The sequence below is a fragment of the Neopelma chrysocephalum genome, unplaced genomic scaffold (genome assembly GCF_003984885.1).
Source record: "Neopelma chrysocephalum unplaced genomic scaffold, ASM398488v2 Primary Assembly neopelma1_25, whole genome shotgun sequence".
Taxonomy (NCBI): Eukaryota; Metazoa; Chordata; class Aves; order Passeriformes; family Pipridae; genus Neopelma; species Neopelma chrysocephalum.
Window position 1 is genome coordinate 40,380,367 of NW_020897694.1, and position 24,920 is coordinate 40,405,286.

A 24,920-nucleotide genomic window follows, 5' to 3' on the forward strand; every position below is an offset into this window, starting at 1 on the left:
GGAGCCCCCCGCTTCTTCTCCCGGCTATGCCTGCTGGTAGCCGCCGAGGGGCAGCCGGAGCAGGACCCAAAGAGCAGCCGCGCATCCCGTCCAGAACAGCCACCAGCCCTGCTCATCGGCTCCCCTCAGCCCAGCTCAGACAACCGAGTCCAGCCTGCCCGGGCATAGACCGTGTCCTTGTCTTACACGCCTCCATGGCGTTAGTGCCTTTAGGAGCAGCCTTTTCAAGAGTTAAAAGCTCCATTCAACTTTTTGACCCAAGTTCAGCGAAACCCCCGTGTAGCGCTCCCCGCGGGCAGCGCGGCTCCCGGGAGCGCAGCCAGCGAGGAGGGACGGGAGGAGAGCGCTCCAGCCCCCGCGTTCTACCGGGCAAGTGATTGGGGTCTCTTGCCAATGGGGTCCTGTCACACGGGGCTCACGGAAGGCACCGCCCGCCACCTTTACGAGCCAACGGAACATGGGCGAGCAGCGAAAGTCCGCCGCTACCCACAAGAATAAACACTACCCACATACCGATGAACGCACTGCGCGTCCCAGCTCACGAGGCTTATCACTGACGTACCCTCTCTGCCCCGCCCACCACGCTTTCTCATTGGCTACCTGGGATAAGCCACGCCCCCCGCCTTACTGTGGGCGGGGCAGAGCGCGGGAGCTGCGATTGGGGGTGGAGTCAGGCGGTTGTCACGTGACCCGCCTCGGCGGGTGCCGGAAGCGCGAGGGGAGTTCCGGGAAGCGCCGCGCCGGGGGCCTGGAGGGTGGGAGAGAGTTGGGACTCTTGCCTTGCCTACTTACGGTTTAATGGCGCACATCACCATAAATCAGTATTTGCAGCAAGTAAGCCAGATTTTTTCTGATTTTTTTAAAAATCAATTTGTGGGCGCTGAGTACGTGGGTGTAAATGCTTTGCTGTAAATAGGTTGTCTTGTTTTAGAAATAGAACGAGCGATGTGGTGAAGAAATATGTTTCTTCACTCTGTGTGAAGCACACCGTCTCAGTGCCGAGGGCCTGTACCTGGAATGCCCGAAAGGTGTGATGGTTATTATTATTATTGGATAGCGAGGTAATTTATCCGTGAGAACCGACACGGAGGGATGGTGAGAGCGTGCAGGAACAGGTACAGCTCAGGGATTCGAGAAACCCAGGGATTTAAGATCAGAAATGCGGAGACACCGAGTGTATGGCAGGGAGGATGGAGAAACGGGAGCAGAATCACAGGGACACCATCTGGACTTAATTGTCAGTGTCAAGCTTTTTGTGTCCACTCCTGCTGGTTCTTTCCGGACCATTGCATTATCATCATTGTTATCTTACTGCACCTGACATCAGTAAAGTCAGTTAAGTGAAGGGCAGAAAAAGAGAGCAGTTGTTTAGGTTTTAGTCTCCAAAAATGGAGCATCTTGAGATCACTCTGGACAATGATCTACTCTGAAAAGTCAGCATCTTGTCCAGTGGACAGTACATCGAACATTTAATAGGAAAAAACTACTTAAACCCCACAAAATTAGCTCTTCCTTTTTGTGAAGGAACAAATCACTGCCAATTTTTGAAAGAGTTCAAGCAGTTGATTTTCCCTCTTTTGCTGATACTTTAGTCTATAATTTTTTTTCCCATTTTTTCCCATTTGATACATATTTCCGTGCAGCAAAAAGATTTTTTTTTTCCGTATTGGGGCACAAAAATATGACAAATAAAGCACAAGCAGTGGGAAATGAACTCAGAAGAAGTAATATCTAAAACTTGTTCCGCAACTAAAGAAATTTCCACTTTGATATCACAATAAACTGTTCTGGCAGACTAATGTTATCTTTAGCAGGAAGCAGAATTAAACCATTCTCCCTCAGAATATAACATTATATAACAGAATTAACAGATCTCAGAAGTGTTCTGTATAGATACCAGTCTAATATCAGATATTGCTTTTGAATGATATCTACATCTTAAGTCTGCCTGACTTTATTTTAAAGCATTACTCAAAGATTGTAACTTCACATCCATGTTTGATGCCCATGAGTCCAACTGGAATATGGCTCACAACTGCTGTTTCACAATGCTAAACCCATGTATGTGTGGGGATCCTCTGGTTTGCTTGTATCCTACAAATAAGGAAAAAAACACAATAGTGTTCACCCTGCCTTCTCTCTGGGATCTTTTTGAGAACCAAGTGTATTGAAATTACTCATTCAATTTTAAACCTTTAAAAACTCAGATTTGAGTTGATATTAATGAGGATGAACAGTGGTAACAAGAAGGTGGCTTCTGTAGTTGTGTAAATATATTGTGTGCGTGTTGCTGGATTTTATTGTGTAATGAGGCTGTTTACTTTGGTAGGTACAAGAAGCCATTGACAGCAGAGATGGACAATTTTGTGCAGAATTAGTATCATTTAAACATCCACATGTAGCAAACCCAAGACTACAGGTGAGAATCTAGTTTTGACCTTTCTTTTGCTCTACTTTCAGTTTTCCTAGCTTTCTGTTGGAGATAAACCTCAGAAACCTATTTCATAGGCCAGAGCAGGATGCCCTTGTAGTTTTGCTTCTCTTTTCTTCTTACAGGCATATTCTATATTTCTTTTTTTTTTAATTATTTTGTTTCATGAATGGTTCTTAGTGTTCTGGATAGGTACAGTCTTCAAAGTCCTTTCTCACCAGGTCTACATAAGTAATTAACATGACAGAGTGGAAGTGACTATAGAGAAAAAAAGCAGGGGGAAGGAAGGGCCTAGTGTTTGTGATCTGTGCATTTCAAATGCTTTTACTTAAGGCTGGCTCTGATCAGATTCTGGAGACAGAATGGACAGTAGCAATTCATTGCACTGAATGTGATTTTTAATATAACTTAAGGTTCTGATAGATGCCATGATACCAGATGGTCTCCAGAGGTCCCTTCCAACCCTAACAATTCTGTGATTCTGTGAAAACTGCCATGACAAAATATCCATAAGATGCTCTGTTTCTGGTGCATTGGATGTTCCTTTAATGTTTCGTTTTATTGTATACTTAGCTTCCATCTCCAGAGGAGAAGTGTCAACAAGTTTTGGAGCCACCATATGATGAAATGTTTTCAGCCCACTTAAGGTAAAGATGGGCCTGGAATGTAAAGTCAGTTGTGAGGCATCCAGCAGGGATGGGGAAGGAGATATCCTTAAGTTTACTTACCTATTTTAAAGGGCTTACATCTGGAAACTTGGTATTTATTACTCTTAAAAATAATGCAAGAGCTGCAGGAAATAAAGACTTTCTCTCTCCTCTCAATATAAAGTTTGCTCTATGTACCTGGCAGTCATCTGCATATAGCCTTTGGCACAGCTTTGGTTTCAGTGTTTCCCTTGCTCTGTGTGCACTAGCTACATAAGAATTTTCAATTAAATAAATAAGAGAAACACTTTTAAAAGGGAATTTTAGTCATAAAAGTACTCTTAAGACAGCTGTAGTACCTAAGTAATTCTGTGAGACTTCTATTTAAAAAAAAATTTGCATTAACACAGTCTTTAGTTCTCTTTGAACAGTCTTGGATTTTTGTTTTTTATCTAATCTTGGTGACCATTTCAGTAAGTATTAGCTTAATAAAGCAAATCGTCATCTATCTCTTGGATCAGTTTTCTACAATTATCAAGCTTAGTGCTCTGTTAAAATGCTTGTGCCATTTTGTTAGGAATGTTCTAATCACATTTCTGTGTCTTTTAAATAAACTGTAAAACTTTATGCCTGTTAAGAGACAAAAAGAAATATTTGTTTTACATGTATTTTCTGATGCACTAATGCACCTTTTCTTTGACAGGTGTACTTATGCTGTTGGAAACCATGATTTTATAGAAGCATACAAATGCCAGACAGTTATTGTCCAATATCCTTTTCCATAAATCTTGTATATTGTTTTCAGATTAACTCTGTCTTCCTTATGCCTTCTAAAAATCTACTAGAATGTGATTTGCTTCCACTTCAGCTGCTTAGGTTCCTAAGGAAGGAAATCCACATACACTCTTCTTTCAACTTTCTGTAGCGCTAAGAAGGAATCTGTCACTTGGCTCTCAAATAGAAAATTAATTTCTCCCAGAGTATAGGAGACCTTCAAATCATTAATATACCTTGCAGTTTGTACTTGGCTAGAGGGGAAAATAATGATAAAGAAGCTTCTATCTTATCTCTGGCCAGTGTTTCTGGCTGCTGCTGCCACATGAAGGAGTGCTTGGCTGTGCTCACATTCTTCCATAATGTGTCTTTGCATCCCGACTCCTCAACTACTTGATGCTTTTTTGGTTTTTAGTCTTTCATGTAGTAATATATGGTACCATTCAACTGCTGTTTCTTAAATATGTGCTTCATGTCATGGCATTTTAAATTCTCCTGAATACATTACATCTTTCCTGCGAGCATTTCAGGCACATAAAGAAGAAAATTGGTGAGTACATCGTAGAAAGCTACTAGGAACTAGACTCATCTTTTCCATCTAATACTATAGTAGTCAAATAAAATTATGCCTATAGTTTTTATTTATCCCTAGTGATGCTTAAATCCAACCTAATTGCTTTTGCTGCATGTTTGAGTTTTATGTTCAAAAATGTGAAAACTAAACATCTACACCTAATTATGTAGAATGGTCCATAAGTGAACACGTGAAGAGTTTGTTCAAAGGGAGTTGGTATTTTAAAAAGTCACATTAGAAAAGGCTTCAGAAATAATAATTGCAGTGTAGGATTTATGAAATGCTGAGAACTTGAAGAACTTCCCTTTTAAAAAATGCATCCATCTTTATTTAAAGATTAACGTATACTTTTCTGATTTTATGATCAACTAACAAAAAATTGCTTTTTTTCTCATGTTTTACTTATTGCATGATTCGCATATATTAAGTATATTGCGTTTTACTTTTTCAGGGCCTTACCTATTATGTATGCTGTAGCCCTTGATCTTCGAATTTTTGCTAATAATGTAAGTAGATCTGATTAACAACCTCATTGCTTTTACCTGTTTGGTATTTCTACAATGGAATTTTTTTTAGAGTTTATTGCACAGCCTAATTTTGTTCTTTAACTCGTTATTTAGGATATTGTTGACAAACTAAATTCATCCAGTCCTATTGAAAAATGAGGTTGCTCAGTCTGTCCATCTCTCATTTGCAGCTTGAACTAGAGGGGTTCTGAGGACCTGCATGCAACTCCTAGCGATTGCTTAGAACTTATGAAGGGATTGAGTACTTTCTTTATTGAGTAGCATATGTCACAACTCACTATTTCCACATGTTATCCTTGGGATTTGGTGGAAGTCTTTATAAGGGTGTAGGTATCACCGACAACTGAGCTAATCTAACCATTCACCACATCTGAAGAGGGGAGTTTCTGCTCCTTTCCCCTTTTCAAGCTGTGTGCACTGCTTTTGATGCTCATTGGAGCCCTTTCTGAGCTATACAACTGCTGACATGCAAATAATCCCCAAATTTACATTATTTTTTCTTGTGCTGGTGAATTAAAGTAGCTTGTGTAGAGATCTATTGAGAACTGCTAGGCCAAGGTAAGTGGCAGAGTTGTGATTTGCTCCTAGTCACTTTACCTGAAGAGGTAAAGTTCAAGATAGGTTAGAGTTTGATAATATCCAGTTTTTATGATAATATCCACTCAGCGCTCTCTTGTGCTGTTATCACTCTTACCCACGAAACCACACGTGTGGCATGCTTGCACAGAGAATATTTTCTGTGTGTGTGACTGCTCTGTAACAAGTCTCAGTCCTCAGTCTGAATGAGACAAATCCATATATCTGAGATGAATGAGAAAGGGGAATGTTGAATTTGGACTCTGTGTTCTAACTGTAGTATATTCAAAGGATGTGGATGCAGAGAAGACTTCTGCAGCAGAGGATGCATTTCCATTTCTTTATGTTTCAGCTAGTGAGAATGCAAGCGCTATAATAAAACTTTTTCAAAAGTAATAAATACCTAGTTGCTATGTTTTTTCTGTTGAAGTTCTGCATTAGTCAGTGCATGGATCTTTCCCATGTGTTGACAACTGAATTCTTTTTTTTTCTCTTGCTGCTGTAACATAGGTTTTATGTTTCTTCTGGAAGTCTCAGGTCTCAGCATTGTGCGTTACTACTGGAAAATTTTGCATATGGTTTAGAAATAAAATCTAGTCTTCATGACTGTGGAGAGAAACTGAATAATGAATTCTAAAACTCAAACTCCGTAATTTTTTTCCAGATTCTTGGTCTTTGTAAACTTGAGTTGAAGTGTTAATGCTCCAGTTCAGGTATTGAACCTGAATTTAGGTTTCTGAGAACTGCGTATTTTCAAAGGACTGTCCTCCTGTGCATTAGATTTGGTACATGTTCAGGAGCCTCTCCAAGTGTTTCCTTTTATTCTGTGAGCATGATTGCCTTTTAGATTTCTGGGAGATAGCAGGCATGACAAATGTATTGCTATAATACTTTATAAAATGCTGTATTAAGGAACTAAACTGTTTGCAATCCAGCAAACCAGGATGTAGAATTACATATTGTTTCTTGCTGTGTAATTCTAGGCAGATCAACAGCTTGTGAAGAAAGGAAAAAGCAAGGTTGGTGACATGTTGGAAAAAGCAGCAGAACTACTGATGAGCTGTTTTCGAGTCTGTGCCAGTGACACGTAAGTGAAAGACCCTCTGTAGAACTTGCACTACTAAATTGTTAAGAGCTTAATGAACTTTACTTTAGCTTTTCCCACTTATTAAGGACATGCATGGGTAAGAATAAAGACTTTTGAGTCTTGTTCCTGTAATTTTTAGTCTGTTCTCTCTTGCCTGTTGACTAGAGATGGAGAGCCCTCGCTTCAGGTTGCATTCCCAGCAGATGTTGTTGGGAGGGACTGGTTATGTCCCTGTTTCTCAGAGAAGGTGATTAGTGCTTTTGTGCCCTGTTCAATTGTGAAATTTGCTCCATTAGGCTTAGATGGAAAAGTCTAATGAAAGATGAAAACTTTGGTTTCCAGTCTTTGCAGTTTTAACACTTCTGAAGTGGAAAAATGCTTTTTTTCCCAGTCTTTTATCTCAAATATTATAAGTCACTGCTGTGCTAGTGTATATGTTATCTGCAGACTAGAGTGAGAGCCCTCATGCAGATGGATAGTACTTTGCATGACACCTTTTCATGGCATTGAGAAAAAATGTAGCAGAGGTATTTATATGGAAACACATGTTCTGTTTTGACAATGCTGGTATGGTTTAAGACATAAAGAGTTTAAGGAATTTGACATTGACTTTTATTTTCAGACACCTATGTTTACCCTAAAAATCCATAAAATATCTATTGAGTGAATTTACTATAAAGACAAAATAGTTATTTTCTTAAAGGGTTCCATACTAGTAGATTGTTTCTTTTTGCTTTTGACAGTCGAGCAGGCATTGAAGACTCCAAAAAGTGGGGCATGTTGTTTCTTGTTAATCAGCTGTTTAAAATTTATTTTAAGGTAGGGTTCAAGTCTGGTAAGCTGTGTTCTGTATTTCATATTCTAAGTCAAACCCACCCTTTTTTATATGATGCTGTTTATCTACACTCTCTAAGTAAAATGCAATTTTTTTTTTAACAGATCAACAAACTCCATCTATGTAAGCCCTTAATTAGAGCAATTGACAGCTCAAATCTGAAGGACGAATATAGTATGGCACAGCGAGTTACATACAAATATTATGTTGGACGCAAAGCCATGTTTGACAGTGACTTTAAGCAAGGTACTGTGTGCCAGTAAGACACATAGAAAGTCTTTCTGCTTGGTGTGAAATCTGGCTGATGTTGTATGTGACTCAAAACATGAGTAGAAGATGCAGTTGTGTTTGCATGGATTAAAGGAAAGTCATGCTGAAAGGTACAAGGCCCACAGACTGACGCAGAACAGAGATGAGATTATGTGACACTTCTAATTGTAGTATATGTCCAGTTTTAAAATATTTGTGTGAGGTTCAGTGAGGTTCCCTGTAGTCTTATGCATTATGTGTGTGCATTGCAAAATGTATGAGCATCCAGAAGAATAGGTTTGTAAAAGGTTTCACAAAGGAGGCTTTGCAGCTCTTTTGTCCTCTTCATGTTGCTGTGTGCCATGTAGGAAATCTTCATCAAACTCTAATGTAGATATTAGTTGCTTGGTGCATTGATTTTGGAAGATGTAGAAACTGCTTTTCGTAGATTTCTGGTAGATTTCACTAATAGAAATGCTTCTAGAGGTAAGGTGTACGACTTCATCATTAACTGAAGCCCCTGACCAAAATCTATTCTGGAGCTGGTTTTGTTACTCTTAACACTGTCTTCTGCCTGTCAGGCTTATCATTTTTATCTGTTGTTGGAAATTGCTGAGAGATTTTCGTGTTATGCTGTGTGGTCTTGCTGGCACATTTCTGCAGCTCAGCAGATGTGTGCATTGCATGCAGCTTTCATCCACTGAAGAACCTAATCTGAATTTAGAAAATAGAGTGCTGTATCATGAGTGCTTCTTGAGATTGTCTGCTCCTGTTATAGGAGCACAATAATATTACAGAAATGAGCTGAAAATTCCAATATTACTTGTAACTTATGTCTGACATCCAGACTTTGGCAAGTTTTCTTTGACTTTCTGAAGGAGAACTTACTTTTCTGGTAATACTCTGTATTTTGTGTGAATCTCCAATTTTTCTTCATGTATTTTGATTGGTGTGATTATTTTTTATGTAATTTCAAATGTCATGTTCAAGCTAGAGGTGGAAATTGAGCACAGAATTTGAGTTACAGTTTTAATCCATTTTTGTTGTTGGCTCATGTTACTGGTGCTTGCATTTGTGTCTGCAGCTGAAGAGTATCTGTCATTTGCCTTTGAGCACTGTCACCGATCAAGCCAGAAGAATAAAAGAATGATTTTGATCTACCTACTGCCGGTAAAAATGTTGTTGGTGAGTAGATGTTACTCTTCTAAATAAGGGGAGGAGGGGGACACACACAGATAATAAACCTGATGCTCAATATTGTTCTTGGTTTTCCCTTATTGGAAATCAGAGGCTGTGTTTTACCCCTGTAAGAGCCAGCACATGCACACTTTGTTGTCTGAGGAACAAAAACGTTGAGCTGTCATTTATAGCAAAACAGGAAAGGAGAAATGGAGGGGTGGAAACACAGCCAAACAAGCAAACCAATCCCTCCCTGGCCCACCTTAGCAAAACCAACCCGTTCCTCTTTTCCCCCTACCTTCCTCCCACCCCTCCTGAAGGTGCAATCTGATGATACTTCTGTAAGAAAGATATCTTCGAGTTCTTCGGAGAAGCACTTAACAGTGTAACTTCTGTCATGTAGCAGTGTGTATCTCTGGTGATCAGCTGCACAGACAAGACAGGGAATGTGTGAATTCACTAGGATAAATTGATCTTCTTTCACCTAGTGGAAGAAAGGAGGATGTGCAAACAGATGGCTGAGGACTGCTGAGAGGGGTTTGCCACAGCCACAGCCTATCTTTGAGTTTTCTGTTTGCACTTTGTATATTTGCCCATGTCAGAAGGGTCATGAGGTAGAGCATTTTGGTTTTGGAAAAATCACTGAAGACTGTTTAGTATCTGATCATTTCATATTTCTGTTAAAAGAATGAAACACATCTGTTTCTTGTTCCTGTCCTTTCCCATGTGCTGTGTTAATATTTGTCTATCTCTGAATTAGTGCAATTATGCTAACAATTAATTCAGTGTAACTGAGGGGACAAGAACTAGACTTTAGAGTTTCCTCTTCCCAGCCCTGTTATGAAAGTTACCCATGGAGAATGTTATCACCTGCCTCTGTTGAGTTGCCACAATCTATTTGTGACCACTCTTCCTTTTCCATTCAATGCTCCCTTTCCATTCCCTTGCTGTGTCCAGTGGGTAAAGGGGAAGCATAGTGGGTATGATAATTGGCTTCTCTTTTCCGTTTTTTATTTATTGACTTTGTTATTGGTTACTTTCAGATCAATCAGTGATAGGGTTGATAAAGGAAAACTAACAGTCCTCCTAAAAACTGTCACAGTCCTGACTGGTTGCCTTAAACTGGTGGGTTTGGTAGTGCCTAGAATTACTGTGCAGTTCTAATGTACAAGAGCCACTAAAGAAACTAGATAAAGGTCACTGTTTTTACAGTTACTTTTTTTAAATCAGAGCCTAAACATTAACACTAACCTTAAACTGTACTAAAATAGCTTGGATTTTTTTTTTTTAATTCCTAGCAGCTCTCAAGTAAACATGCAGCTGAGTTCTGCTCTCTGCTGATCCTCCATCCAGGAAAGGAGTTACCAACAGCATAGGATGATGTAACTAAATTTAAAGTCTGACCAAGTCAATGTGCAATCTGATCTTTGTTGTGCACGGGGAAAAACCAAAGTTTCTTTTTGATAGTGTAGATGGTTCAGTCTTACCTGATTCAGCAATGATAATTAATTTTGTTTCTTTAAATTTAACATTTCCTCCCTCTCTCTTTTTTTTTTTTTTGGAGGGGGGAGAGGAGGTTGGTGGTGGTGCTTGTTTTTTGAGAGGACATTTTTATTTCCACATGGAGGCAGAGAGAATTAAATCTCTGCTCCAGACTGAGCTGGCATTTGACAGTGCTGCAGCACTGTTTGTATTCCCTTGGGAATGCTTGGTATTTCCACAGTTCTTCTGTTTGCAGATTAGATCATACAGTCATGACATAAAATTTGAATCTGCATAGACTTTGGATCCCATAGGCATGGGATCTTGATTTTACAAATTTGATAGCTGTTCCCTAACAATAAGTATGAAGGCTCCCTAAATCATGATAAATCAGTAGTTATTGTGAGTTGAGCTACAAAGTGTTTGACAAGGAGGGACAAGGGACAAGGAGATTGTCTTACAAATACTTTTATTTGCTTCTTATTCTGTAGCAAAAAAAAGTGGCTAAACATTTGTCTTTTTCTCTTAACAAATTTTTTGTAGCTTATTAGATTCTGTTTAAAATGCATTTGACTTTACCCTGGAAAACTTGGAAACCATTTATTTTTCAGGGCCATATGCCAACAGTTCAGCTCTTAAAAAAGTATGACCTTATGCAGTTTGCTGAAGTAACAAAGTCTGTGAGGTATGATGCCTGTTTTGTTGCTTTGTGTTCAAAAAGTATTAAGTAAAAGGTATTTATTTGGGATCATTGAGGAAGTCAGGGGATGCATATTCCTACCAAGTCAGAAAATTTCTTTTCTCATTTGGGTGAGACCTTCTTATTTTTTCATTTATTCATCCTTGCAGTGAAGGCAATCTTCTCCTACTGAATGATGCTCTGACAAAACATGAGACCTTCTTTATTCGATGTGGAATCTTTCTTATCCTTGAGAAGCTGAAAATCATCACATACAGAAATCTCTTTAAGAAAGTGTAAGCATAACAAAACCTATATTTGGTTATATATGCTCCTTAGTTCCCTCTGAGAGACCTGACTTCCTCTTGAAGTGAATTTATTGTAGAAAGGCCATTTTTCTAAGAACCAGAATTTTTAAGTATTTCTCAATAACACATTTGTTCTGTTGTTTCTTTCAGATATTTACTACTTAAAACCCATCAGCTATCTCTAGATGCCTTTCTGATTGCCCTGAAGTTCATGCAAGTAGAGGATGTTGATATTGATGAAGTCCAGTGCATTTTAGCTAACCTTATATACATGGTATGTGCTGACCACTTGTTGTGTGGTCCTTCCAGACATCAGGTAGTAAAAAATATTGGACAGAGAATAAAAGTTTATTACAAAAACCACATCAGTAATCCCACATTTTCTTGTGTAAAACAGTTGATTCACTTGTGCTCAAAGTGAAATGTTTTCATTTACCCTGAGGACTTCCTCTAGTTCCTGCCTTTTTTCTGCAGGAATCAGTTAAAATTGAAGTTGAATTTTACATTACAAATCTGGTACTGCCATTTTTTCTATATATACATAAATATTGATTTAAAAATACAAACATTTTAACTGGGACCAAAAAGGATTTGTTCTGCATTTGAAGTAGGAGACTCTTGACCTTCTAACATTAGAAAAAAATAAAGCCAGATTTCTTTGGGTTTGTTCCACATTTTGTCTTTTACTCTAAGGGGATTTCAATTACTCATGAATAGATAAAGGCTTGAAATGTAAAGATTTCTATTAAATCAGAGGTTTTGGAGCAGCACTGCGGTGTCAGCAAGAAAACAAAACATCTCTCTTTCTGAAGCAGATTATGTGATGTGGTGTAGGTCACTGGAAGATTTCTTTCAGTGTTGCAGCACAATGTTTGAAAAGGAAGTACTATGTCATTTACTTTATTAGGTATGGAATACTAATTGATTAAAATCTTCATTTTAAAGTGAACAAGAGTAAATTTAGAAACACTTCTGTAAAGCTGTATCTCTTCAAGGTAATGTAAGCAGACCCATAGAGGGCCCTGGCAAGAGGCTCTCAAACTGACAGGGTGGTTAGTACCCAAACACAGGGATGGTTCCAACTTTCTGCTTACTCTCCGAGTTGACATAAATTGGACCCTTATAGATATTAAGTTCAGTAGTGCGGTGGTGAATAAGCATACACACACTGCTATGGTGAGGTTATAGGTATTTGCCTACATTACAGGCATTGTGTTACCACCTCCCCATACTAATGCTCTCTTTTTCTCCTTCTGCCAGGGTCACATTAAAGGCTACATATCCCACCAGCATCAGAAACTTGTGGTCAGTAAGCAGAACCCATTTCCTCCACTGTCAACAGTGTGTTGAGTATTGCATCTTATCCATGCAAGTACTTTCCAGGTACTCGGCTTGTCCAGTGGAACTGCTCCTAATCACCCCAAGGACACTGTAAATTGCCTGGTTCATGTCCAGAACTGGAATACTAGGAACTGTTTGTGGCTCCTTTCCCAGAATGACCAAGACTGCCAGTGTTACAAAGTGCATTGGAATGAAATGCTGACTTTTAAATCATAATTTCCACAGGCTTTCTAGATAATTCAAAGTATTTCATGAAGAAATAAAGCAAAGCATTCCAAATTCCTCACAAATTACTTAAAAGCTTTTATGAAGTACTTTGTGTTAGTATTTTTGCATTTATCTTTCAGAGAGAAGTGTCAGCCTTTGTTACTCGTGTTAATCCATTCTTCGGAATGGAAATAATGTTTTCTTACATGGTTTCCATTTTTTTTAAGTCTCTTCGATAATCTTGCTGGTATTAAATATTCTCTTCAAGCTTTCTCTAAAAACTAGAGAAGCGCTTGACACCAAAAGCTTTACTGTGTCAGTAATACTTACGGGTTCAAGTAAATGTGGGCAATTTGTCTGTAGGTGCCCACAGATGGGTTTGGTTTTTTTTTAATTCTGATGATATTTGTTTTATTTTTGTAATGGTGAACAAAAGATGATGTAGCTAACTTACCCATAGTCTGTTTTATTTTGCTTCTGGGGAAAACACTACCACTGGATCCAGTATTTTAAGTGTTATTACCTTAGGGGGTTGGTTGGTTTGCTTGTTTGGGAGTGGTACAATGTAACTTTGTCCAAACTGATGACATGGTAGTTTTGGGGTTTTAAAATTATTTTAAAAGGAAATTAAACATTTTCTTTTCCTATCTTTTACAGTTGGGTTTTATTTTATCCTCTAACTGACATGGACATCATTCATAAGGGAAAACACAGGTACCATGTATGAGGGGAAGCACTTTTTAGCATGATGAAAGTGTCAAGTCCTTACATAGTCATTAACACAGACATTTAAAAGAAGTTCCCCTGGCCTTTGTAAGTTTTACTTGTATGAATCTTCAAATAAGAGTATGAATTTGCTGAAGTAAACTGCAGGGTACCAAAAATTGAGAAGACTCATTACCTTCTAGCACCATTTAAAATCCCAGAAAAACATCAAAGTGTTTTGAGTTTTAGGTTGAACAGTTCTAAGAAATTTAAAGTTTTTCATAAAATAACTAGGTTTACTGCATCATGACTTTCACGGTACTGTGTGTCAGCAGAAGAAGGAAAGACAAACAGGCTTTTCTGTATAACTTGGAGTTAAATACGTGCCATCATTGCAACTTCCATTGCTGTGAATTGTGATACAGTCAAATGGGTGTACTGGCTGCATCCATGTGTTTCCTTGCAATGATTGGTAGGCGTTTGGTGCTTGAGAGTTGGTTGTGTTTGTGTCTTATTTCATTTTTTGTTTAACCCATATCATATACCTTGCAGTGTTGGTGAATAGAAATGTTTCCCGGTCAGTGTCTTCTAGTGGCCAGGATCCCAGGATACCAGTCAGAAACCAAGTGCCCTTATACTCGGTAGCTAAAAAGCTTCCTCCAGCCAGTCGTTTGTCTGCGGCCTTCTGGAGGTGCCCACAAAACTGCCTGTTTGTGAGGCTGATGTTGAGTATTTGTTTGCAGTCCTCAGCCGGAAGGTACAAAACCTGCAGCTCATCAACTTGAAGTTCATTACCTTCTATGCTCCAGCCACTAACTGTACCAGCCAATTTTGGAATTAAAATGTGTTCTGCAAAGTCTCTTTCAGGGGCGCATACAGGAAGCTGGTAGTTGTTGCACTCAACATGCTCTTGAAGTTGTAGCAATGCAACGTTGTTCTCACCAGTGTCTTCATCATACCGGATGTGTATGTGCTTCTTGCTAACTTGCATTATCTTCTCAGTTCCACTTGTTCCATTAGGCCCTGTGAAGCAATGGCATTTCAACTGCTCTTAGGAATAGTTTATCGGAGACCTGTAAGCTGCATGCAAGACTGCCTGGTCATGCTGAGGAACACGTGCGGGAGAGAAACTGAAGGTGCTGTTTCTCAGAACCGCTGCAGTAAAGGGAAAGTAGGAATAATACCCTGACAGCTTTTTAATGCTGTGTAGAAGCATGCATAATTTCAGCAGTAAGGACAAAAACCCAACATTGAAGTGAATTTTGGCATGAAACAAAAGCCACCTCTAAATCCACCATGTTTAGCTTATCGCTATGTGCTGAGTTCTGCATTATGTCCAAGAGGCAGTTGTCTCTGCTTGGCTTGTAAAGGAGGTATGGGGCAGCTGTAGTTCTAGCTCGGATACTTGACTGAGGTGCTTAAATGAAATGACAGCATATTTGTTTCCTTTTACAATATTTTTATGCAGCAACAAGTTTAGTAAGCTTTTTTTAAATTTAGCTTGTCAATACTAAAATGTGCTGCAACAAGAGAAAATGTGTTGGGTCACTTACCAGCACCAACCCTGATTTCAAAATGGTCGTGCAGAAGAGCACACTCTGCTGTGGTCAATACGAAGTTACTTTTTAGCAGCACTCCTCCACAGAAGCCTTTCCCTTCTGAGTTTAGCAGTAGCACCTAAGAAAATGCAAAAAGGCAATAGATAGCACTGTCCATGTGAGATTGAGTGATGGGTTTCGTGAATTGCTAGAAATACCTGCCAGGGAAATCGCTCGTCATGTTTCTTCCTGGTTTCACTTATCAGATTATCACTGTCTTGAAGTCTGCCACATGCACATTCATCTAGCAAATGAATTAAAAGAAATTCAAAATCTTGTACTGTACTGTTTCAAGATAGCTAATACCTGCAAATGCCTTATTGCTTCCACCTTGACTTTTGGATTTTATTTTTGAACAAAGGAAAAGGAGAATGACAAATTTCTCAGCTGATGAGAATTGGAATAATTTGCTTGGCATTTGTAGTCATAACAGTTTAGCGAGGGGATGAACATTTTGGGTCATTGTAGTGACCGGATTTCACTGTGTCTGTAACTAAGGAAATGAGGCTTCCTCTCCAGCCAAGCATCAGCACAGCTTGCTTTTTCAGTTTTGTGTCCTGTATTCGAATTGTGCCAAATACCTGATGGCTGTGGCCCAGTCCAGATAAGGTAAATCCGAGGTTTTCTTTGTTAGAGCTGTCACTCTAGGAATGTGCATGCCTTTCTGTTATGGTTCGAACAACATGAGTGCTCTACAGTTGGATCACCCAATTATCTGCATTTGTCACTTTCAGTTCACCTTGTGGTTTGCTTTTGGGTCACACAGACTGGATTGTGTTCTGGTGAAACAAAACCAGAAGACACCCTCCAGGAGCACACATAACATACTCTCATGGCTAATCGGTGCTTAGTCCACAGGACTGAACTAAAGCTAGTTTGATGTAAAGCCCACCTGAAGTGTGCACTGAGTGTGGGCATCAGGCTTTCATCACCAAAAGAGTGGCTCTACAGCTGAACTCCTATTTGGCTGCCCCACTTGCTAATACAGACATGGGTCTAAATATACTTCTGTGTTTTTAGTTGGCCTACTTTATAAGGGGATGATATTGAATGAGATACCGAGTATGAGACTGAAAAGATGAAAAGGGCTACTGCTTTAAACTAATTATTATGGCAGCGAATGTTACCCTTCACTTATCAGATCATCAGATGCCTGATGGGAATCAATTGAACGTCATTCCCAAACAAACCGGTGTTCAGTGGACTTACTCTTTACCAAACTTAGAAGTGGAAAACCTGGTCTGGTGAGTGATATGTAAGATGATGCCAGTTCTCTCTGCAGACTCATATTTAAATGTTTAGATGAAATATCACTTCTTTTACTTTTACTTTGGCATCTTAGGTGGTGGTCCCTAGATTTCTCCTTTTTCTACCCAGTAGTATTCTCGTTGCTTGAGCCTCAGAGCAGGTTGATCATATCTGGGTATCAGGTGGTGGCCTGCCCATCCCAGCCCTGAACAGGTTCCTCCTGTACTTCCATGCTCACACCTACCTAATGCGATGCACTGTTTTGTGTCCTTCCCAAGCTCATAGCCATCAGCACAGGAACAGCGGTAGGAATTAATTCCTGGGTAGCAGAAGTGGTGACATCCTTCCTTTGCTTCATGGTGACATTCATTTTTAGCTAAACAGAACAAGCGGAGGAAAAACATTGGGAACAGTTCACCTGGAGTATTCTTTCACAGCTTGAGTCCTCTTTACGTTTTATTTTTATTCACTTTGTGTGGAGGCAGATAGGGATTCTGGCTTGGTAGTGTTTCCCAACACATTATTTTTCCCTTGTTAAGCAGAAATTTGAGAGAACTATGCAACATCCACAGACCCATTGCAAACTGTGTTCCCCCAGCATCTCCCTGAACCGACTCTCTGCACTCCTTGAGTTCTGGGGAGCAGAACTGGGCCTTCCATGTCAACCCGTGGAAGGATGCCATGGTTTTTTTAAACAAAACACAGTATCTGCAGGGAGGGGAACTGTTGCACATGCTAAGAAGGCAACTATTGCTTGAAGAAGGCGGCAGCCAAGGTTTCTATTTTTCAGAAAGAACAAACGCATAGCTCTTATTTTGCACACTTGTTCTAAGAAACTTTTAATTATCAGCTGCCAAAGATAAGAAGAAAGAAAGGAAGTATAAACTTTGAAACATGCTCAGTCAACTTTCCATAGCTGAACAAACACTTGAAGCTCTAGCACAAAGCAACAGGTGTTTGATCTAGCTCATATGTGGAGAAGTAGCAAAAAACCTCATATAACATAGCTCCTTAAGGCTCACACTGAACAGATCCAGTTCCCAGCACTGGTCCAAACTGTGTCACCTTCTGTGCTCTCCCAGAAGCTGGTCACAGTCACACCCCTTATGCAGAAAATGACCCTGCCTTGCTGCAGCCAGGGCGTCTCCCACCCCAGGGGACCTCTGAACCAGCAGAAATACTGATGTAAGGGCTGGAAAGTAGAACCTGGCAGATGTAAAAATGCAGGATATGGCCCAGGATGTTTCATGTGCCAGAAACCATCTGTTTTGCTTTATGCCTTTCAGTTCCACTGGAAACGGTTTGTCTTCTGGAGTCCCTCTGTCCCAAGAGACCAGCTTGTGGGTGTGAGTGGCCTCAGAGGCACTGGGCTGCCTGGGCAGCCAGCCACTCCAGCACTGCAGCCCTGGTTCTTCAGGCCACACGCTGCCTGGAACCACAGCAGGGCAAGCAGCCAGGTAGCATAGGTGGCAGTGGCAGGGCTGCCTTTACAGCCCACCCATGAGGCAGATTTGCTTCAGCCCTTTTGCTGCATCCCTAGAGAAGGGAGACTCAGGGCAGGGACAGACTGCATAACCTTGGGATGCTGTAATGTTTTGTAGCTGGGCAGCACATATCACTCCTGCTTTACTATGTGTTGTAACCAAAAACATGATGACTGGCATAATGAGACACCTGTGTATGGTTTCATGGGAACCCCCTCTGAAAGGAGAAGAGAGGGCTTCTCTAGAAGGGGGGCGATGCCTTACCGAAAGCACAGTTCTCTCCCTCGTAGCCCTCAGCACAAATGCAGGTGTAGCCACGAATGCTGTCCTCACACACGCCATTGTTCTGGCAGGGGTTCGAGGAGCACCTCCTGCCCTCTGAAGAAATGGATAGGGTTGAATCACCACCACTGACCCCAAATTACATAGCCCCCTTCCCAGCACATGAGCTTCTCATTCTACCGGAATGATTAAACTGTAAGCACCCAGCAAAATAAAAAGGTGGTAAGTAACAACAGAGAAATGTTGTGAAAGCGGTTTGGAAGGAAATGGGCTAAGTGTCACCAAACTGCTCCTCAGGGGTAACTTTAGCCCAAATCTGCTTCCAGAGGCACTCTTGCAGCCCATGTCAGAGAGGCTGGAAGGTGCCCAGAGGCAGAGTCTGCTTCTGGAGGATGGATGCTCTGCTTCAGGGAAAAGGACTGAGTTACAGTTCCATGTGTTTGTTAAAAATGTAGTATGACACTGGTGTTTTAGGTCTCCCATGTTAGGTTGATATGCACTGGATAGAAAAAGTTGGCATCAAAATTCTATAACAAGCATTCAGCAAGCAACATCAAAATAGGAGGAAACCTCTTATATATCTGTACAATTATTATACAGCAACTGAGACACTAGCAAGTTTAGTCTTTCTGATGAACCAAATGCTGAAACCAGAGGATGTCCCGTTTACTATGAGTGAAGCACTGGACAAAGCTGCCAGTTTCCCTTCAAGCTGCCTACTGGAAAGATTCCAAAAGAGTTTGGAAACATGCTCCAAATAAAAACTGCTTATTGTAGACATAAGCTATCAGTGAGCAAACCAGAAAAGCCTAACCTTTCTAAAATTTAATACTTCATCTGAGAGGTTAGCCTCAGTCAGTGGGCTGCCCTACTTTGACATCAGGGACAGAAAGGTGAAAACTCTACCTATTACTGTGAAAAAAAGCACCAATCACCATCTTCTCAGGCTATGGACATGCATATCTTTGAGTGTTAAATGTACTAAAATACTGGCTGAAAGAGCTATCACCTTCAGCCCGTCTGCAGCCAGATGCCACCAGCATACCCCAGCACAATTTAGGCCTCCTGGGAGGGTTTTTTGGGTGGGTTAGGTGGGTCTCATCTCCTCAGCTGAGCAGGCAGAGATGAGGAGTGAGGACTTCCAGGAGCAGTCATGGGTGGCTGGAGCTAGGGAAAGCATTATGCTTCAGGTTGCAACCTGAAGCAGTTAGATGGTTTCAAGCCTCTGAAATGCATGCTGGGGATACAGTAAATCTAGCACCTAGCTTTATTAAAGGAGGAAAGAGGAGACACAGGTATTTATAGATAAATCAGCATGAATTCTGTTACTGGAACGCTACTGGGATGATTAAACTGTAAGCACCCAGCAAAATAAAAAGGTGGTAAGTAACAACCAACATACATTTTTCAAGATCAAATAATCCAAACCATTTAAATCTAATCATATTATAGGATAAGGAATCTAGGGGGAATCAGAGAACATCATAGAATAGAAATGTCTCAGATGACATTGTCATTAAATGAGTTAGGAAAACACACACTCCTATAAGGTATGAACAAAACTGTTAAAAAAGTGATGTTTTAAGAGAGATTGTCGAGGGCTAAGTTTATACTGTTAATAAAAGAGGGTCAGAGACAAGTATGACCTCAGTTGAAGTGCCCTGACATCCAGCAAGACGCTGCTACATCAGCTTTGACTTGAAGGACAAAGATGGAGCAGTACAAAACAGAGCCAAAGGGTGACCCAGCAGTTGGGTGGGTGCTCAGCCTTTCTCCCCAGCACTCTTATTCACAATGCAGATTTACCCACTGTACTCTGGACTTTGGGGGAAAAGCAAAACAGATACCAGAAGTCTAGAAAACCAGATTATTGAAGACAGGATGGAAGAATGTGTTTGCTTAGTAAGGAGGAGGAGAGAAGCCACTCTTCAAAGGCAACACTTTAAAACATTAGAGAAGACATGAAAAAGAAGGAAGCACACACATTACTGTTCTGTAGGAAGAAGACAGGACATATGGCTTTTAATTATAGCAAGGAAGCCATCCCTGAGGCAGAAACCAGTAATGTGTCCTGATTGTGGCTAAGCTTGTTTGCATGGACCATTCTGAACTGGCTGCCCTTCTCTCTTTCTAGAGAAGGGGGGAAGCCTGCATGACATGCTTAGTACAAACATGCAATGACTGAAGTTAGAAGTTAATCTCACCCTCACAGAAGTAATAATATGCCAGATATTTAGCATCATTCTTCATAAAATTTATATAGCACTGATGGGATTCTTCTATGTAATGATTCTGTGGACTCAATGTTTTAGTGGCTTCTGCAGAAAATTAATACTGACTGCTGGTTTTGCCACTCCTTGTCTACTGTCTAAACCTAAGATTAGAAATTAATAAAAGCTAAGTTAAAAGCAAGAGAAAAGCTTGGAATGAGCCATGCAGAAAAGAGAGGGAATATGGCATAGTCACCTTAAGCTGGTGCCACAGACTCCTTGTTCAGGAGGCATCTAGTTACATCAGACCCTCAGCTTCTGCAGATTTGTTTCTTGCCTCGACAGCTGCCAGGGGATGATGCAGTGCCAGCATCCAGAGTTTGTAGGTAGCCCAGTAGCTTTTAACACCTATTTATCTCACTCAGTTGCTAGATCTGGGAGATACTGCTGGTAAAGCTGTGCTGCTCTGTTGTATCAGCAAAACAGATATTCTCATGGCCCAGGTTGATTCAGAACAGCTTTAAGATCAGGAAAAGAAGTAGCCTATTTACTATGATAACACTGGCTCACTTCAACTTTTATCCTTTTTTTGCAACCTAAAATTTTTTCCTATTTACTACTCTTTTTAAAACCTTTTACATCAAGACTTTTCCATGACAAATAATGACTTGATGTTCCTTGTAGAATAAACTGCTAAAAACTCTTAGAAAACCAGCACTGGATAAGATCATACTGTTCACAATGTAACAGTACTATGAAGGAGAAAAATCAAGGGGCCAGCTTACCGTAGTAGATATCCCAAAACATTTTCTGAGGGGAAAAAAAAGAAAATAAAATTAGATGTAAATTCTTAAATAATGTCATAGCCCATAAATATTTTGATAAAAGAAAAACATGCTATCAGAGAATATATACTGCAGTTTGATATTTGCGCAGTTGCACAATTACAAATTCTGCCCTACTAGCAAAAAATGCATGAGATGGGAGGGGGTTTGCCTCCTGCTTATTTTATTGTTTCTTAATAAGCTATAAAGAAAAAAAAACACTTCACAGGCCAGAGAGGAACAGTTGAATCCTTTAACAGTGCAGCTTCCTGGAAAAACTGGCTGGCTATTGTCTCCCTGGCATGCAGCAGCCTGGGAAGTGACCCCATCCTGTCCCATACTGCTTGGCCCCCAGGAGGTGCTGCTGGAGGCAAAGGGGTCAGCACAAAGCAGAGCTGCAGGTCGCCAGCACTAGTCACCAGCATGTGCCCTGCATTTCCCTTGGTACTGCAGCTGACTCTGATGCTTCTTCCGAAGGAACACCACTCCCTACCATTCCCTTCCTCAAAGCACCATAGCTACGCATGGGCAGCCCTACAGCTGTTTCCTTTGCTTACTCTGAAAACAAAATCTCCATCAAGATTCCCATTAAAGAGTACATGTCAGGAGGGCTTCTTGTACAAGGGAATCTGCAGCTATTGAGCAAGTGAACCTCTTTCTATAGGTCTAACTGCTTGCTGGTGCATTGCTTCCCTCCATCCCTATCACGGAATCACAGAATTGCATTGGAAGGGACCTTAAAGATCATCTAGTTCCCCCTGCCATGGGCAGGGACAACTTCTACTAGACCACGTTTCTCAAAGCCCCATCCAGCCTGGCTTTGAACACCCCCAGGGATGGGGCATCCACAACTTTTCTGGACAATGGATTCCAGTGCCTCACCACCCTCACAGTAAAGAATTTCTTCCTAATATCCAATTTAAATCTACCCTCTTGCAGTTTAAAACCTTTCCTCCTTTCCTACCACTGCATATTCTCCAACAATGGGTGGTTCTTAATTCTCCCAGTCCCTGTTTCTGACTTCTGTGACTTGGGTCGTGTGGCTGGAGCACTTGCCAGTGAAGACTGGGGTAAAAATGTCATTAAGTACCTCAGCCTTCCCCATGTCCCAATAACTAGTTCTCCTGTTTCCTTCTGGAGAGGGCCCATATTTTTCCCGGTCTTCCTTTTACCACCAACATACCTACAGAAACTTTTCTTGTTGCCCTTGACATCCCTTGTCAGGTTTAATTCACTCAGGGCTTTGGCTTTCCTAACCTGATTCCTGACTGCTCAGACAGTTTCTCTGCATTCCTCCCAAGCAGCTACCTGTCCTTGCTTCCACCCTCCATAGGCTTCCTTCCTGTGTTTGAGTTTGTCCGGAAGCTCCCTGTTCATCCATGCAGGAAGTATTTCTGTGTGTGGTCAGGATGGGACAACAACCATATGAATTCACAACATAAGGTGCAGGACACATAACTCTCAGGAGGGGACTTGAAAAATGTCAGAGCTGACCTTCTCACTTCCATTTTGACCATGGGAGACAACTGCTTTCTACCTACCGAAGTGGGAAGTGCAAAGATTTTACATGGAGAGAAATCCAAACAAATGAAGCAGGCTGTGAAGCTGTGTTTAGTAAGAAAAAGATCAAGGCAGCAATTTTTATTATGCACACAGGAAAACAAAATACTTACAAGCATTTCATCATTTTCAAATACTTCTCTTGCTTCTTCATGTGTACATCTCTCTTCAAGGCATTCCCTTTCCAAGCTGCCTTGGAGGACCTCCTCCAGAAGGTGGGAACTGGCACGCCTCTGTCTCTTGATGACATTGTTTGCCTCATCAGCTGATATAAACACTGGAACATTGTATGACAAAATGTAAGGTTTTTTTGATGTAAGTACTTAGATTCATTTCCTTGAATACTTTTACCTCCTTTTCTAAAAGAGAATTAATTTTGGCGCATCCATGGTTTCAGCCATGAACTTACATACCTAAAGAGCTCTACTTTCTTAGCCCAAATTCAGCAGAGAAATTGTGACCTTTTACTTCTAGGAAATGCCTGACTTGCTCCCAAGCAGAGAGAATTTGAGGCCCTTCCTGACACATTTTTTTACTGCATGAGACACACAGAGCAGCAATGCTGTAGCACAGCCGGGTAAAGGGGAAACACATTAACATAGAGGCAGAGACTGTTTTGTGATGCTGCATGGGGCTTTCCAACTCATCAGTAGAAGTGAATATTAGTTCTGTTAGCTTATGATGGTGGATCCAAACTGACACTCTTCAGTCTTAGTTCATGGCAATTTATTTGCTGAGAAGTAAAGCCGTGACATGGCTGAGTTCTCAATTAATTCTCTCTTAAGGAGAATAAATAAAAGCTACCCCTCAGCAATGCTCGTGTTGAAGAGGGCTATATAACATACGACCCTTTATGTGGAAGATACCATAATCTTTTTTATTTGAGTAAAGAGGAGGAGGGCTCAAAGACATGAGAGTTATCAGATCTTAAAACTCCTCTTTGCAATGATATATGCAACAAAAACTGCTTGCCCGCTGGGCAGCTGGCAAAGTGCTGGAGCCTGTTGCCCCCACATTAGGCAGTATGTGGCTGTGTGTGTCTGCAGGTGTTTGTCAGTTCTTCTGTACTTGGAAAGTAAACATGTTGGGTCAGGGAATGCTTGGGTTGTTTTGTTTTTTTTCTTTTGTACAGCATTTGGGGGCCCAACACTGCCAGGTTGAAATAACTAATGATCACAGAATTGGAAAAAGTGAGAGCAATAACAAAATTATTCTGAAACTGCATACAGATGTTTATCTTTTTGAAAGTTATCCCATAAGCAATTGGCTTGCACATGATATTAAAGAAAGAAAAAACTTCATGACCACGATTTACATTTTAAAGGGTTTTCTGACCCCCAGCATATATTTCTGCTGTGCAGTGGCTCTGCCACATCCAGCACAGCTGGCAGTGCACTTCTACTTCTGCCAGAGGCGTTTTGACCTTCTTAAGAGGTCACCATCTTTTTCTTCCTTGCCCGACTCCTCCTTATTTTTGACAAAACATGAAGGATTAATAAAAGTTTCTTCAAGCTATAACAAGAATGCACATCAGCCTCTTTCATACAATTCTCTTATGTTTATGTCAGCAGCAACTAGAAATATAAAACAAAGTTTTCTTTAATATCTGGAGTACTTTAAAATTGTAAGAAAAGACAAAATATTACCCTGGCATAAATGATGGTACTTTAAAATTACATTGCCTCAGTAACCGACTGCAGTTTTCACTTAGGTGCATGAAATAAACAGGAGAAATATAAGGAAAATTATGAAGAGACATTCTTCAGGGATGCCACCCCGTGCTGCAAAGTAAACATGATACAAAGTACAAAATTACTGGTGTTTTTAGAGGAGTGGTAACACAAATTAGAATTAAAGGCACAACAAAACAAAGGCCATACCTGTCTGCTCTGTCTGACGGAAAAGGGCAGAGAGAAGGAACAATATTATCCAAGAACACCTTGTCATTGTTACCCTCTGAGCCTAATGGCGCCTGCCTGCATTTCTGCAGCTCTTGGGCGAAACAGCTTCAGGAGAGACGAAGTTTAAAGTCCAGCTGCTCATGAGAAAACAAAAGCTCTAAGGGCAAATCCTGGCTGTAATGTCAACATATGAAAAAAACATCAAAAACCAA

At 40.5% G+C, this 24,920-nt stretch overlaps 2 protein-coding genes across 2 annotated transcripts; one reads left to right on the forward strand and one right to left on the reverse strand.

Moving 5' to 3' along the window:
- Window positions 1-676: 676 nt before the first annotated feature.
- PCID2 (PCI domain containing 2) lies at window positions 677-13,201 on the forward strand. The gene is made up of 14 exons (XM_027675051.1): window positions 677-834; window positions 2,330-2,419; window positions 3,005-3,078; window positions 3,782-3,847; window positions 4,361-4,402; window positions 4,878-4,932; window positions 6,513-6,616; window positions 7,360-7,435; window positions 7,556-7,697; window positions 8,785-8,885; window positions 10,973-11,046; window positions 11,211-11,336; window positions 11,499-11,622; window positions 12,609-13,201. Exons 1-14 carry the CDS (start codon window positions 799-801, stop codon window positions 12,696-12,698), a joined length of 1,200 nt encoding a protein of 399 aa, XP_027530852.1. The 5' UTR covers window positions 677-798; the 3' UTR covers window positions 12,699-13,201.
- Window positions 11,811-24,857, reverse strand: PROZ (protein Z, vitamin K dependent plasma glycoprotein). Its single transcript, XM_027675050.1, has 8 exons — window positions 24,688-24,857; window positions 22,921-23,084; window positions 21,209-21,233; window positions 18,196-18,309; window positions 16,692-16,823; window positions 15,358-15,443; window positions 15,155-15,278; window positions 11,811-14,624 (listed from the first exon to the last, which is right to left on the reverse strand). The coding sequence occupies exons 1-8, from the start codon at window positions 24,752-24,754 to the stop codon at window positions 14,113-14,115; spliced, it is 1,224 nt and encodes a 407-aa protein (XP_027530851.1). The 5' UTR covers window positions 24,755-24,857; the 3' UTR covers window positions 11,811-14,112.
- Window positions 24,858-24,920: the final 63 nt, after the last annotated feature.

Coding starts and splice junctions, on each gene's coding strand:
- PCID2 (XM_027675051.1), top strand. CDS start 799: ATGGCGCACATCACCATAAATCAGTATTTGCAGCAA. Junction 3,079..3,781: donor ATGTTTTCAGCCCACTTAAG/GTAAAGATGGGC, acceptor TTTCTTTGACAG/GTGTACTTATGCTGTTGGAA. Junction 11,047..11,210: donor GAAGTAACAAAGTCTGTGAG/GTATGATGCCTG, acceptor TCATCCTTGCAG/TGAAGGCAATCTTCTCCTAC.
- PROZ (XM_027675050.1), bottom strand. CDS start 24,754: ATGACAAGGTGTTCTTGGATAATATTGTTCCTTCTCTCTGCCCTTTTC. Junction 21,234..22,920: donor TTGAAAATGATGAAATGCTT/GTAAGTATTTTG, acceptor TTTTCCCCTCAG/AAAATGTTTTGGGATATCTA. Junction 18,310..21,208: donor GTTTTGGGATATCTACTACG/GTAAGCTGGCCC, acceptor CCATTTCTTCAG/AGGGCAGGAGGTGCTCCTCG.